Source organism: Cebus imitator, unplaced genomic scaffold (assembly GCF_001604975.1).
Source record: "Cebus imitator isolate Cc_AM_T3 unplaced genomic scaffold, Cebus_imitator-1.0 Scaffold41, whole genome shotgun sequence".
In the NCBI taxonomy this organism is placed as follows: Eukaryota; Metazoa; Chordata; class Mammalia; order Primates; family Cebidae; genus Cebus; species Cebus imitator.
This window is the reverse complement of record NW_016107356.1, coordinates 6815148-6831064: the sequence shown is the minus strand read 5'-3', so window position 1 is coordinate 6831064 and position 15917 is coordinate 6815148. Positions and strand designations below refer to the sequence as shown.

Genomic DNA, 15917 nt, shown 5'->3' with positions numbered 1-15917 from the left:
TTTGTAAAGTTCCACCCAGTTTCTGTAGCCGGGAGGGGAGGATGATGAGCTTCTCAGAGCGGGGTCTTTCTTTAGAGCTCCTTTGTCCTCAGTAGGGCCACTGTGGAAGCCTGGAGACTTATTATTAGAGACTTTATGTTATTGCAAAATGCCATCTCTTCTGCATCCCTGTCCCGGCTGCCCCCCTCCTTCCAAAAAAGAAAAAATCAAAGAGGCCCTCTCATCTGCACTGACAAAGTGGCTAAACCTGATCTTTGCCCTGTTGATGAATCCTACCTCGGGCTGCGCCTGCATAGCACCTGTTGCGCAATTCCTGGGCGTGCAGAGAGAAACTGTCCTACTGCAGTGTGGGTTTGTTTTTGTTTTTGTTTTTGTTTTTGGCGGCCCTGCTGGGATACCGTGGTGTTAAAACAGGGGGAGCACAGCTTACAGGAAATTCTGAGTGGGGTTTTTTTGTGTGATTTTTTTCCTTTCCTTTTTTTGAAAAAAAGTTAATATCGACTCATTTGGTGGGGATGTAGTGTACTTTTCTACCTATCTCCCAAAGGAATGTTTGTATTCTTTTAAATGAAACCATTTGAAAAGCAGGACTGAAGACTAAAATGATGCAGGCCTCTCCTGCGTCCTCAGAAGGTGTGGATTTATTTACCATAGTTAAATCATAATTAGTTCTCAGGGGATGGTGTGTCTTTTAAACGGCTTTATTGCCACCATATTGGTTTTCTGAATAATCAGAAACTTCTGTTATGATTGTGTTCTAGTGTTCGAACAGAAACGCACCCTAAGTAGGAACAAATGTCAGGAATTGCTAGTTGTCACTGGAAGAAGGTACACACATTGGGGGTGAGGGGAGAAAGGACGTGTTAGGATATTCTGATGCAATATAATCTAACCGAGTCTTACATAAATGGAGTTACGGCTCAGGCAGGTACACACGCCCCCTCCCAGGCTCCTTTTTGATGTTAAAAGGTGCTTTCTTCATCTCTTTTCGTTCTCACACTGAGGTTAAAAAGGAGGGTGTTATCCCTCCTGGCTCTACGTTCCTGAAGGCCAGTGGAAACCAAAATTGGCCCTTCGTGGCCACACACCCACAGATGCACGTAAACAGTGTCCCTCCTGTGTGAGTCGTCGGTGCCCGCGTGTGTGTCCATGTCCGGCCTGACCAGTCTCTCTCCCATTCGCAGGTTGATGTTTCAGATGCCGCAGGAAATGGGCTTAATAGCGATCGCGGCCCGGCAGACCCAGGGCAAAGGTCAGTTGTCCTTTGTTATCATTGTTGTTACTTTTGTTTTCTTTCTTTTTCTTTTTTTTTTTTTTTTTTTAGAGATGGGGTGTCACCATGTTGGCCAGGCTGGTCTTGAACTCCTGACCTCAGGTGATCCACCCATCTCGGCCCCCCAAAGTGCTAGGATTACAGGCGTGAGCCACCGTGCCTGGCCATTACTTTTGTTTTCTAAACTCTGCAACTCTTGTGGCCCAGGAGCCCATTGAATGCATGTGCTGATCATCTGGGGACTCAAGTTAGAAGTAGTGTCTATGTTTATAACCACCTGGAATGAAGAGGAAGAGGGAAGGAGTGATCAGAAGCTTCAGCCTTAGTAGAACTAAAGCACTCTCTTCTGATCATAATGCTTATGAATCACTGGGAGTTTGCCTGTGATGGCAAATGTGACCTACATGAATTCTGAGCCTCACAATCTGTGGATCGTTGCTGTGCTCTAGAGACATTTATTTTCCTGAAAGTTCTCCATAAGGAGGCTTCTCTGTCTGAACTGAGCATCATGTGGGAGGCCTTTTGTGTGCCGGTTCCCACCCCAGCTGGCTCTGGCCTTGCATGTACGTGGTGAGCTGTGCACCATGCCCATTCACACTGTGACCACAGAGAAGCAGAGCACTGCCCAGGGATCACCACCTGCAGATCCCAGAGGCGAGAGCTCACATCCTCCCAACCCATCCGGGGTCTGACCCTGTACAGGGGCTGCTCCCGGGGCACAGCCCCTCCCTGCCTCTAGCCAGTGCCACACCCACCCAAATGTGCTTCTCTCTTAGACTCTTACGACTTTTTCATAAGAACCAAAGAAATAAGAAATCTGCCGTTCTCACTTCTTTCTCTTGAACGTGTCTTTCAAACATAATTCAAATGGGAAAAAAAAAAGTCTTTTTATCAGAAGCTATGGATCTCCATATGTGGATTTTTTTTTAAAGACATTCTAGAAGAACGTTGATGAACCCTTCCTCTCATTTGGATTCTTCTATTTTTCTAACTTCAATTTTAAGAAAAGTAGGCCAGGCACGGTGGCTCATGCCTATAATCCCAGCACTTTGGGAGGTCGAGGCAGAAGATCACTTGAGCCCAGGAGTTCAAGACCAGCTGGGGCAACTTAGCAAGACCCATCTCTTAAAAAAATACAAAAATTGGCTAGGTGTGGTAGTACTCACTTGTAGTCCCAACTACCTGGGAGCCTGGAGGTGGGAGCATCACTTGAGCCCAGTGAGCTGTAATTGCACCACTGCATTCCAGCCTAGGCAACAGAGCAAGAGCCCGTCTCTTTAAAAAAAAGAAAAAGAAGAAGAAGAAGAAGAAGAAGAAAGATAAGTAATAATGCAGTTAATATCAGGAATCCCTTTTTAAACAGCTTTATTGAAATAGAACTCCTCCATTTAAAGTATACATACAGCTTTGGCTGGCGTGGTAGCTCACCTCTGGGAGGCCAAGGTGGGCAGGTCACAGGCCAGTTCAAGACCAGCTTGGCCAACATGATGAAACCCTGTCTCTACTAAAAATACAAAAATTACCTGGGCATGGTGGTGGGCACTTTATTCCCAGTTACTTGGGAGGCTGAGGCAGGAGAATTGCTTGAACCGGGAGGCAGAGGTTGCAGTGAGCTGAGATCACACATACTGCACTCCAACCTGGTTCCACCTTAAAAAATAATAATAATAAATAAATAAAGTATACAGCTCTGTGGCTATTATTTAGTAGCGTATTTGCTGGGCTGTGTAACCATCGCCATGATAGGAATTACTTCTAAACAGTGGCTTCCAGGACCTCTCATGGATCCGTATAGATTCAGCTCAGTTTCCCAATGTCTCTGTGTTTGCCTTCAGGACTATATGGTGGGAATTAAACATATAGTCACGTTCAGACACTTAAGACTCTGAGTCATCAAGGCACAAATGATAGGCTCACAGAAGCAAAACGTTACGCTAATTATTGGAAACTTTTTCAGCCACAGAGCTTTCGATTTTAAAAAGCTTTTCTTTTATTGAGTTAAGCCCAGCATATTCAAGCATTGTAATAAGTCCAGCTTTATTTAAGTGGGACGTCTCTTCAGTGTGTGGTCCTGGCATGATATGTGTGTCTGCGTCTGTCCGCGTGGCGAGGTAGCGTGTTTCCCACTGCGGCATGTATTCCAGGACGGGGAAGGAATGTGTGGCTGAGCCCCACAGGATGTGCCCTTTCTACTCTGCTCATCTCCATCCCACTGAGATCCCAGCTGGGACAGAGGATCCCATTTGTCCAGCATCTGATGTCCGTGGCTGTCGTGGAAGCAGTGAGGTCCATTCCTGAGTATCAGGTAGGTACAGTTCAGTCTCCCTTCATGTCCCTATGATGCATGCAGAATCCAGCCTATTCTTGTTTGTAGCACGTGCTTCCCCAACTGGTGAACGTAGAACCCCACCCTGCCCTTTGCACAGCTGGCGGTGGTGTGCTCTCGGAGTTGTGAGAGCATCAGCAAGTGCTAATGCTGCTTCAGGCTTGCCCGAATGCATTCATTCCGCAGAGCTCCCTTTCTGCCCAGCTCTACAGATTTCTCAAACAGCCTAATGAGGGCTGTGCTTTAGTTTTTGGTATTGTTGTTCATTTATTTTTTTAAATGGAAATAGGGTCTCGCTCTGTCACCCAGGCTGGAGTGCAGTGGTACTATCTCGGCCCACTGCAACCTCCACCTCTCGGGTGTAAGCAATCCTCACACCTCAGCCTCCTGTGTCGCTGGGGCCATAGGTGCACACCACCATGCCTGGCTATTTTTTTGTATTTTTAGTAAAGACAGGGTTTCATCATGTTGCCCATGCTGGTCTTAAACTCCTGAGCTCAAGCAATCTGCTCACTTCAGCTTCCCAAAGTGCTGGGATTATAGGCCTGAGCCACCGCACCTGGCATGTTTGCTTTTTGATTGAAGCACTGGATGTTTTTGATTGGACTGGATGGAAGTTATTCATCTGCATTTTCTGTTGAAAACGGGGCCGGGCGCAGCTTATACCTGTAATCACAGCACTTTGGGAGGCCAAGGCAGGCGGATCACTGGAGGTCGGGAATTAGAGAGCAGCCTGACCAACATGGAGAAACACTGTTTGTACTAAAAATACAAAATGAGCTGGGCATCGTGGCGCATGCCTGTAGTCCGAGCTACTCGGGAGGCTGAGGCAGGAGAATCCCTTGAACCCATGAGGCAGAGACTGCGGTGAGCCAAGATTGGGCCATTTCATTCCAGCCCGGGCAGCAAGAGCAAAACTCCGTCTCAAAGAAAAAAAAAAAAAAAGAAAAGTGTTATTCTGGGACCTGAAAACCTTTCTCATTTCCTCCCTCCGTTTACCAGATCTATGCTCTGGTGGGGCCATCCTTTGTCCACCGTTGGCCAAACACAATGTTTAGGTCCGCTTGGGGCTGTCTTCCCCCAGCTGTTAGGACCCGTGTGCCTGCTTGCTTATTGCTCCTGGATGCTTTGTTGTCAATTGTTAAAAAGACAAGCAAGAGGGAACGGTTAACCCAGTGACTGAAGCCTTTCCTTCCGTAGTCGGGCTTCACTTCCCATAGCCCCCTCCCAAATGTTCCTGGAAGAATTTCATATGGATGTAAAGAGGAGATCCCTGCCTCCCTCCCTCAACAGCTCTTATGTCAGGCTCAAGAGGCACAATTGGATTGATTACTGAAGCAAGGTGTTAAGAGCGTGACTCTCAAAGGACACTTGGAAATCCTGTCATCATTTCATTGAAGAAACAGTCCTCCCCACTGCCCCTCAAATCCCTCTGTGATGTGGCCACACCCTCATATTCACTGTGTCTGAATTTTCGGTATTCCACAGATGCAGTCAATGCTGACGTCTCTGTTTCTTGTATTACATCACATCGTGGAAACAGACGTTTACTACCACGCACCCAGCATCCTAGCATGTCTGATGGTTTGAGGGTATCACACCATTACAGGGCTTCAGGTGCCTGGCCTTTTTTTGCACCTGAGCTGTGCATTCTGTCTAGCAGAAAGCCATCAACTAGAAAGTCCTGGCCAGGCTTGGTGCCTCACACCTGTAATCCCAGCACTTTGGGAGGCTGAGGCAGGCAGATCACCTGATGTCAGGAGTTCAAGACCAGGCTGGCCAACATGGCGAAACCCCATCTCTACTAAAAACACAAAAATTAGCCTGCATGGCTAATGGTGGCGGGTACCTGTAATCCCAGCTTCTCGGGAGACTGAGGCACAGGAATCGCTTGAATCTGGGAGGCGGAGGTTGCAGTGAGCAAAATCGTGCTATTGCACTCCAGCCTGGGCAACAGAATGAGACTCCGTATCAAAAAGTAATAACAGCAATAATTAAAAAATAGTCCTGGTATGGGAGAAATTACCTTTAACTCTAGCAACAGGTTAGTTTTAGGAAAATAAGTAAAACAAACGCTGAGCTGAGAACGTTAAATGAGTCTATTTGGTCTGTTTAGCTTCTTCATGGCCTTGACTTTGACCTTAGAGCCCATAGTTCCCTTAGCGAGCATTCTTTGAGGACCTGCTGTGCGCAGAGGCTGCGTGTGCCAGGTGTTGGGGGCCAGGATGGAAGTGGGAAGCTCATCTTCAGCGGTGAATGGGGTTGGGGGAATTTGTGGTCCGTAAGAAGCTTGTGCCAGTGTTCTTCCCCTCTTCCACAGTCAGCTGCCCAGCCTCACCTGTGTGATGGGACATTTGATTTTGAATTGGGTTTCTTTTTTAACATAGCCAGGTTAGCTGACACAGTGCAGCTACTGGATGATTGAAACAGGCCCCTGTTGTTTGGAGTTCGTTTTTGTTATGGCGTTCACTAGGGCCCCAACTGGTCCCTAACCAGATGTCACCTTCAGCACACAAATCATGACCACCCTCCCCAGACCCACGACAGCCTCACTGGGACATTCGTTCCAGAGGCAGGAGGGCACCTGTGGAGTTCCCAGGGCTGTCAAGCTCCTCCGCCATGTGCACGGCTGCTGGTGCCTGGGCCTTCCTTCCAGAGCCTGCCTTGGGCTGTCCGTTTTTACTCCTGCTTTTTCTTCTGTCTGTGAAGTCCCTCTGGGCCCAGTACCCTCCCCCCACCCGTGCACCCCTGCCCCCTGCCCTCTTCTCTGCTTCTTAAAATTCTGTTCATCCTTAAGGCCCAGCTCTACTTCATTCTCAGGCCCTCCAGCTCCTTCCAGCTCTTTCCTCCAGCACTGGACAGCACTTGCAACGTTTAAGCCTCTTTTATGGTATCCACTGTGTGTGGCTTTGAAGAGGAGTGATGTGCGCTGCTGTTCCATCTCCCATGAAGTTAGCCGCTCTTCAAACCAGGATTTGTTTCATTTTGGTCTTTTTTTACATGGGAGGATCACAGCAACTGTTGGAATACATGATTGGGAATATGAAAAATAAACACACAGCCCTCCTCTTCATCTGGAAATGTTGGTCCCGTTTACCTGCGTGAGAACCCAGAGTGTCACAAGCTACTTCATGAACTGATGTGATTTGAAGATGTGAAGGCAAGCCGGAACCCACGTGCAGAGCCCGCTAGGCACCAGCGGCTGCGCACCAGCGGCTGCGCACATGGTGGAGGAGCTTGACAGCTCTGGGAACTCCACAGGTGCCCTCTTGCCGCCAAGGCAGGGGCTCATTCCCCTGGCCACGTGGCAGGCACAGGGGGATGCGGCAAGGCGAGAGAGGAGCAGGAAAGGGAACCAGGGACAGTGATGAAGAGCAGAGTCTTCCAGTCACAGGTTTCCTAGAGGAGACTTTCTCAGCCTGGCACAATTGATATGTGGGTCCTGGCGTCTTTGTCGTCGGGGGTTCCTGTGCCTTAAAGGATGTGTCAGCATCCACGGCCTTTACTCTCTAGATGCCAGTAGCACTCCCTCAGGCTGTGACAACCAAGAAAGTCTCCCGGTATTGCCAAATCCACGCCTCCCAATGGGAATCCTCGTTCTGGAGAGAAAAGAAACGTGAAGCTGTTTATCAGTTCAGGGTCATTGCAAAGCCCCATACTTTATTGACTTAGACTTTTGGTTCTTCTCTGCCCCTCCTATTCCTGCATTTTTTTTCTCAGCCTGAACTCCTGTTTTAGAGCAGATGAGCGTCTAATATGCCCTAACTGGCCGAGGTCAAAAGAAACCTGTTGGAAGGAGGAAGGGGATTTCATGGAAGCAATAGGCCGCGTAGCATAGGATTTGTCACCCAGAAAGGCTTGCATCTCAGCTCTGCGGCTTTCAAGTGATGGAACCTCAGACAAGCCACATAATCGCTCTAAGCTTCTGTTTCTCCCTGTGTTCCCTAGGGATGGGCTAGCACCAACACATGGGCTGGGTGTAATTAACATGTTGACTAGTGCTGAGAAGGGGCTCAGGGCCATGTCTGGCCCGCGATGTGGGAAGACATCGGCTACTCTGTGGTCCGTGAGCTTTATTTTGCTGAATGTTCTCTTCCAGCCTCACATCTCCAGATAGGCTTCCTTCACCCACCCATGGCACAGCCTGGCTGCCAGCCCCAGCTTTAGAAGACCTGCTGCTTCTGACACCCACTCAGCTAGCCCAGTCTCTGTGTCCCAACTTCAGAGTCACAGTGGATAGGCAGAGGTCTGGGTGGCCTCGTTCAAGACACTGTCCACTCTTGGTCCATTCTGTGAGCTGATGACAGGCAGAGCCCCCCCAGATCACACTATTCAAGATGCAGAGGCAATAGGCCACCTGACAAGTCAGTTTCCATTACCCCAGGGGACCATTAGCAGTTCTGCAAGGCTTTTGCTAAAGTGAATTACTCCTCTGCGGCTTCACAGCATTCTTTTTTTTTTTTGAGATGGAGTCTTGCACTGTTGACGTGATTTTGGCTCACTCTAACCTCTGCCTCCCAGGTCCACGCAATTCTCCTGCTTCAGCCTCCCAAGTAGCTGGGATTACAGGTGTACACCACCACACCCAGCTAATTTTTTGTATTTTTAGTAGAGACGGGGTTTCACTATGTTGGCCTGACTAGTCTTGAACTCCTGACCTCGTGATCTGCCCGCCTCGGCCTCCCAAAGTGCTAGGATTGCAGGCATGAGCCACCGCACCCTGCCCACAGCATTGTACTTAAGACATTTCTACCTGCCTTTTATGACCTTTGTTAATTCAGGGCCATCTTTGTCTCTCAAGCATGGGTTCCTGAAGGGAGACGCACCCTGAGATTACTGTTCTCTCCCACCCTCTGCCCTAGCACGTTAGTTAGCTACTCCATGGTCGTGGTGATGGTTGATACTGATGTAATGAATTAATTGACAAGGTAGGCATCTTCAGAAAGTGTTTTGGAAGATGAGAAATGGTGCTGAGGGGTGGGGAAGAATGCTGGGGTTTATGCAGACCATGTTCTTCAGGTATTTTACCTTATCTCCTAGCCCCAAGAGGTACTTCAATACTGGATTGTCCCAAAGAAGTGACTGGCTATGTGAAAAAGACGGGAGGACGAGGTCCATGTTACCTCAGCTTCTGCTTATCTTCGCTTAGCTCCGTGACTTGCCTGGGCCCCTTGTGTCCTGAGACTGCTTAATTAACGTGCAGATTTCCCTTTAGGATATCAACTTACGAGTGAAGTGGCCCAACGATATTTATTACAGTGACCTCATGAAGATCGGCGGAGTTCTGGTTAACTCAACACTCATGGGAGAAACATTTTATATACTTATTGGTAAGTTTCTAAAACCTTTCCTCCAGCATTTTTAGATTGATAAAACAATAAAAAATAAAAACGGTTTATGCATGCCTACACTAGCAAGAGCAGACTATCATATGAGATTACTTTAAGTCTTGTAGTTTTGGGAGCAGGATATAGATGCAGAGAGATTGGTCGAAAGCACTTCACAGAGTTTAGCATTTTCTGTGTGTGACCATGGAAAGCACCAAAGTGGTATCACATCAAACCAAATGTGATGTGATCACTCACATCTAAGTAGTATTACATCCTTCCACACTCCTGCTGCTCATTGCATTCAAAATGGTGAAAATAAACATTTAACGTACCATTCTGTAATAAGAAAAAGAAAAGTTAATTTTTTTTTTTTTTTGAGACTGAGTCTCCACCAGGCTGGAGTGCAGTGGCATGATCTTGGCTCACTGCAACCTCCGCCTCCCAGGTTTAAGCGATTCTCCTGCCTCAGCCTCCCAAGTAGCTAGGATTACAGGTATGTGCCACCACGCCCAGCTAAATTTTGTATTTTTAGTAGAGACAGAGTTTCACCATGTTGGCCAAGATGGTCTTGATCTCTTGACCTCATGATCCACCCACCTCAGCCTCCCAAAGTGCTGGGATTACAGACGTGAACCACTGTGCCTGGCCCAAGTTAATTTCTAAAATAGTTCTCCTGGTGTCTTACATTCTTATCGTGACCTTCCCAGGCCATGAAAGAGTTGTCGTCGTTTGAACTCTTCTGAGCTTCGTTCAGAAGAAGCTCCAGGCTGGTCCAGGTGGGGTAAAGAATCCCTGTTTCACCTTAGCACATCCAATTCAGGCAGAAAGATGGATTCAGAGGCAACCTCAGAAGTCCTGAGGTTCCTAGCCATCCAGCCATCAGCCTCACTCTGTGGCAGTCAACCCTTATCTGTGTTCAGAAACCAGCAATGGTCAAAAAACATGTAACTGTGTGTTCCAAGTGCCAGCCAGGGAATACAGGCCTGTGTTACCAGCTCTGCCACCAAGAGGCAGTGTCACTCTGGGCAAGCTACTTCATACCCTTAAAGCTCCATTTCGTATCTTTTTTTTTTTTTTTTTTTTTTGAGATGGAGTCTTGTACTGTTGCCTGGCCTGGAATGCAGTGCAATTCCAGAATTGCAAAAAAGAATGATCTTGGCTCACTGCAACCTCCACCTCCCAGGTTTAAGTGATTCTCCTGCGTCAGCCTCCCGAGTAGTTGGGATTATAGGTACGTGTCACCATGCCCAGCTAACTGTTTGATATTTTTAGTAGAGATGGGGTTTCACTATGTTGGCCAGGCTGGTCTCGAACTCCTGACCTTATGATCCACCCATGTCAGCCTCCCAAAGTGTTGGGTTTACAGGCGTGAGCCACCACGCCAGCCTCCTCCATTTCCTATCTTTAAGTGAATAATTGCAGTCGATGCAGAGATTCCTAGGTAGGGGCCAGATAACAAGGAGGCTCATGGATGATCAACATGGGGTAAGCGAAGGCCAGATGTAGTGGCTTGAGCTCATAATCCCAGCTATTTGTGAGACTGAGGCAGGAGCATCACTTGAGCCCAGGAGTTCAAGGCTGCAGTGAGCTCTGATTGAGCCACTACACTCCATTCTGGCTAACAGAGTGAGACCCTGTCTCAAAAATAAAAAATAGTCCGGGTGCGGTGGCTCATACCTGCAATCCCAGCACTTTGGGAGGCTGGGGTGGGTGGATTGTTTGAGTCCAGGAGTTTGAGACCCACCTGAGCAACATGGCGAAACCCTGTCTCCACTAAAAATACAAAAAATTAGCTGGGCATGGTGGCGCATGCCTGTAGTCCCAGCTACTTGGGAGGCTGAGATAGGAGAATCACCTGAGCTCAGGAGGTTGAGGCTGCGGTGAGCTAGGATCACGCCATTGCACTCCAGCCTGGGCAATGGGAGTGAGAACCTGTCTCAAAAAATAAATGAATAAATAAAAAAAAAAAAGTAGCGGAATGAAACATTTCCCTTTGGTGAGAATTCATAGTTTTTATTGAATTCTGAAGGCCATGGGATGGGGTCTCTGACTTTGGGGATTCAGAGTAGCCAGCAGGGGTACCCACTGGTCCTTAGGGCATAGCCTTAGTTGCCAGTAGTCAGTGTTGCTGTTCATCCTGGGAACTCCCGTGTTCTGAGTGCAGGGGAGAGTTTTCAGTGCTGTATAGCACTTAATTTAATGCCTTACCTTCAGCAAGCACTTCAGATACTGTTTGTATTGAATGAATCAATGAATGAATGAACTGCAAATTCTGCCCTGTTGCTGTAGCTGCTTGGTTTTTTCCGGAGGTAATTGACATTGCTTTGTATTTTAATAGCCAATATGTTGTTTTCAGATCTGAGACCATTCAATCCTTCCCTTCACACTGGAAATGGCAGAGCACTTGCCGCAGAGTGCTGTTGTTAGAAATGGCATCGTTCTGTCTGAGGCGAATGTCTTAGGGATTTTTTTCTTGGAGTCACTGAAAACATGGTAGTTTTCTTACGACTTAGTTTTTGCAGTATTTCATTTCTTACTGAAGACCTCTTGCAGGTCAATTCAGGGCCCTGCTGAATACTGAAGGTCAGCTGTTCTGAAGACACAGCCCCTCCCTCAGTGAATAGTGGTGTTAAGTTACTGCACAGAGAAGCCTGTTCAGACACCACCCCAGGAACTCTCAGGAAGCCTTGGTTTAGGAGCCTGTAAAAAAGCCACTGAGCGTGGGTCAGTGTCTTGCCAACAGCTTAACCTTAGCACCAAAGACTTCCAAGGAAAAGGTAGTAAAACATGCAATCTAGGGTTATGCCCTTATCAAGGTTTGAAATGTCTGAATCCAGAGTTTACTCCCCAAGTCCTGAATACAACTCATACAACTCTCTGTTTTCAACCATGTGATCTGTTCAAGTAGGAGAAGGAAGAGATATTCTTCTAGATTGGGCTCAGTGCAGAGCTACAATGCTTGGTAGACCACTTATTCCAGAGGCAACACTCATACGTTTTGTCCCATATTTAACAGTTTCTGTTGAATTAAACGGAATCAAATGTGGCTTTCTTTTTCCCAACTTATTTGCAGTAAGGCTGAGATGATTTTAGTTTGAACAAGAATAGTAAAAGAAGGACAAAAAGGAAGATGGACAGAAAGATAGAAGTCACTCTTCAAGTGGCTAGAGACGGAAAATCTGAAATGAGTTCAAGGAAGCAGGAAGTTGACAGGACTGTCACTTTTTCCAGGTGGCAGAAAGGAATGTGTGGTGCCATCAGCAGGCTTAGCTGCTAAATTGTTGGTTTTTGTCCAGGCTGTGGATTTAATGTGACGAACAGTAACCCTACCATCTGCATCAACGACCTCATCACAGAATACAACAAGCAACACAAGGCAGTGCTGAAGCCCTTAAGAGCCGATTATCTCATCGCCAGAGTCTTGACTGTGCTGGAGAGGCTGATTGACGCGTTTCAGGACAAAGGGCCCAACAGCGTCCTTCCCCTTTATTACAGATACTGGGTCCACAGGTCAGTGCTGGCTCTTCTTCATTCTTTTCAACCCTTCGTTAGTACCTTAGTATCAGTAGTTCAGTGTCTTAAAATGAGGGGCTGAGCAGTGGTCCAAATGATTATCTTCTGTGCCTCTGCTGGAGAAACCGCATGGACACCATCTTGACCAAGTTAGCATCGCCAGTAATGGAGCAAACTGGCATCTTATGCCTCCTGGTGGGATGAAGTGGGAAGAACCAAAAACCGTGAAGAGAATTTAACATTGGTTTAATCTGGTTCTAAGTGTGAGGAAACGATCTGACACATCTAAATTGTTGAACCTTCTAGGTAACAGTGGTTCTTAAAGCGAGATGCTCAGGCAGGCCTCACCCTCAAGCATCAGAAACTCCAGGGCCGGGCCAGCACCCTGTGTCATAACAGATGCTCCAGGAGATTCTCCTGCAGCTGAAGTCTGGGGACCACACACTGATGTTAGGACATCAGGCCTGTGTCCTGAAAAATGTCAGTGTCCTCACACAAGCAATCGGACAAAGAAAAGTTGGTGAATTGTCTGGGATTAGAGAAGACTAAAGAGGCATGCCATCTAAATGTGAAGAGTGTGATCCATAGATCCTGGATGGAGGGAAATAGCCACGAAGGACATGGAGGGGACAGTGGGAACGACATGAACATGGACCACATGGTAGATAAGGTTATTGTATCCAGACCGAGTCCCGAGTGATCATGGTTAGTGCTGTTATAATTTTGTAGGAGGTTCTTGTTCTCAGGAGATTCATGCTAAAATATTTAAGCAGAAAGTGTCATCCTGCCTGTAGCTTTTCAAAAACTTTTTAAATGTCCATTTGTTTTCTATTTTTTTTTTTTAAGAGAGGGTTTGCCGTGTCACCCAGGCTGGAGTGCAGTGGTGCCATCATCGCTCACTACTAAAACCTTGAACCCCTGGGCTCAGCTGATCCCCCTGCCTTAGCCTCCCAAGTAGCTGGGACAACAAGAGTGAGCCACACACCCCGATAATTCAAACAAATTTGTTTTTTAGAGGCAGGGTCTTACTGTATTGCCCAGGCTGGTCTCGAACTCCTGGCCTCAAGCACCTTGGCTTACCAAAGTGCTAAGATTACAAGCATGAGCCACCACACCCAGCTGCAATTTATTTTTATATGATGCAGAAAAAAAAATATGTGTTTATGTGTGAACAGAGAAAGCAAATATGGAAAATATTTTCGTTTGGTGTGAGAATGGAAGAGAATATGAGGTTTATTGTACTATTCCTTCAGCTCTGTAGATTTGAAATTCTTCAAAATAAAAACTTCAGGGGAAAATTCTATGCTTCGAAAGCTGTTAAGAAGGACATGACTTGAGTACATTTGGAAAATATTCAAAAGAAGTAGGATCAGGACGAGTTTCACTTGTGGCTGACATGACCCAACTCTGTTTTATACGATGAAACATTGTTTGCCAGCTCAGCCTCTTTTCCTCCAACCTCAGCCAAGTGACCTAGAGTAACACAGTGTTTCTTAAAAGCGCTGGACGTGAAGAAGCGGTTCGAACCATGACCGCAGATGACCAGAATTAGGAGGAGTGACAGTGTGCGAAGAACCTTCCATCCTTGTTGAACTTGCACCCTGCTGGTTACTTAAGCGGCTATTGAAACTTTCACCTGGGTGGAAGGAAATCAGGCTCAGCCTGGGCTGCCTCTTCCCCTCAGCGAGCCTCAGCCCCTCCCCAGCACCCAGCCCTCTCACCATGGATTATTATTGAGCTCATTGTCCTAAGCCCGCCTGTGACGTGCTGTTCCTCCTTTTCAGTGGTCAGCAAGTCCGTCTGGGCGGCCCAGAGGGACCAAAGGCATCCATCGTCGGCCTGGACGATTCTGGCTTCCTCCAGGTTCACCAGGAGGGCAGCGAGGTTGTGACTGTGCACCCGGATGGCAACTCCTTCGACATGCTGAGAAACCTCATCCTCCCCAGACGGCAGTAGTGCTGATGTCCCTGAGACCGGCCTGGGCCTGCCCTCCTGACTCACCCGGCCTGGCGCTTGGGCAGCAGGCGGGATGCCGCTGGGCTGCCTGGGGTCCGAGCCCAGTGCGAACCACCGCAGTGAGCATTCTGCTTTCATCGCGGCCGCCTGGCCGTGTCCACACATCTGGATATTCTGTTTCTGTTTTCTTAGGTTTGTTTTGTTGTCGTTTCCTTTGGTGTTTGAGGAGAATCTGGGATAGACGGTTGGCACGTAGATTTAGATTAGGGAGCACCCTGGCACAGGTGGGAGTCACTCTCCCTTCTGGGACTTCGACTTATGTTTATTGTCAGGGGGAGTTTTCATGTGGAAATGGCAGTGGAAGGCTGGGTGCCGTGGCTCACGCCTGTAATCCCAGCACTTTAGAAGGCCAAGGTGGGCGGATCACCTGAGGTCAGGAGTTCAAGACCAGCCTGACTAATGCGGAGAAACCCATCTCTACTAAAAATACAAAGTTAGCTGGGCATGGTGGTGCATGCCTGTAATCCCAGCTACTCTGGAGGCTGAGACTGAGAATTGCTTGAACCTGGGAGGCAGAGGTTGCAGTGAGCCGAGATCGTGCCATTGCACACCAGCCTGGGCAACGAGAGTGAAACTCAGTCTCAGAAAGAAAAAAAAAAAGAAACAGCAGTGGGAAGATTCACGTATTTTCCCAGTAGTGGAGACCTTTACCCCTAGACTGTGAAAAAACAAACCAAGATTTGCTCTCGAGCCCAGGCCAGTGTTGAGTTAGAAGTACCGTGTCCTGTTTCTGAGCATCTTGGGAGGTATTTAACACTAAGAGCATGCATTGGCTCGCGGTCATTGTTCCATGTTTTTGTTAATGAAGGAAAGGGACGAGCTGCTCTCCACCTGTGATGTGGTCCCACGGCCAAGTCTAAACGCCTGTACAGATACAGTCAACTGGTGTCGTTGCAATGACCTTGTAGAGGAAATCAGTTAATTGCTTTGACATTATTCAGTGAGCCCTCCTTTCCTACAGAAGTTTAAATGTCCTTACTTAGGGACTTGCTTTCTTAAGTAGGTTTGAATTTACTGCCTATTGCGAAGAGACGGAATCAAGTTCAGAATCCTTAAATGTCTGATGAAGCATCACTTGGATGGGAGGTGGTGACTTGGCTCTGATAGCTGGAGATGAAGGCACACTCATGCCACATACAAGGGAGGACTTGGAGCTTTAAAGCCAGTGTCAGATTCACTCTGAAATGTGGAGCATTCCTGCAAGACTCTGCAGTTCACAGAATAGAGAGTCATGGCATTCTACTCAGAAGTCATAGCTTTTCTCGCCAGCCCCCACCTTTACCTCATATTACCAAGGAGAAAATGTTACCGATACTAAACACCATCAGTTCCGAGGGAGGCTGTGTACGTGAGTGCCCGCTTATGTATGTGCGTGCGTGTGTGCACACGTAGCTTTAAAAGAAGACATTGAAAATCCGACGTGCTACCGGCCTCATGAAAGAACAAAAGAAAGGAAGCA

General features: G+C 47.5%; 1 protein-coding gene across 4 annotated transcripts in view; it reads left to right on the top strand.

Annotated features, from left to right (window-relative positions):
* The window catches only part of HLCS (holocarboxylase synthetase), a 216230-nt gene extending 201400 nt beyond the window's left edge, over positions 1–14830 (top strand). For 3 of the 4 annotated variants that reach the window (XM_017526220.2, XM_037737662.1, XM_017526221.2), the window contains 5 exons: positions 1185–1252; positions 3418–3578; positions 8815–8929; positions 12226–12439; positions 14227–14829. In XM_017526220.2, the coding sequence (XP_017381709.1) occupies positions 1185–1252; positions 3418–3578; positions 8815–8929; positions 12226–12439; positions 14227–14398 (730 nt within the window). In that variant the 3' untranslated portion in view covers positions 14399–14829. Of the gene's footprint in view, positions 1–1184; positions 1253–3417; positions 3579–8814; positions 8930–12225; positions 12440–14226 lie in introns of all 4 variants that reach the window. The other variant, XM_017526218.2, reaches the window with a different exon arrangement.
* Positions 14831–15917: the final 1087 nt, after the last annotated feature.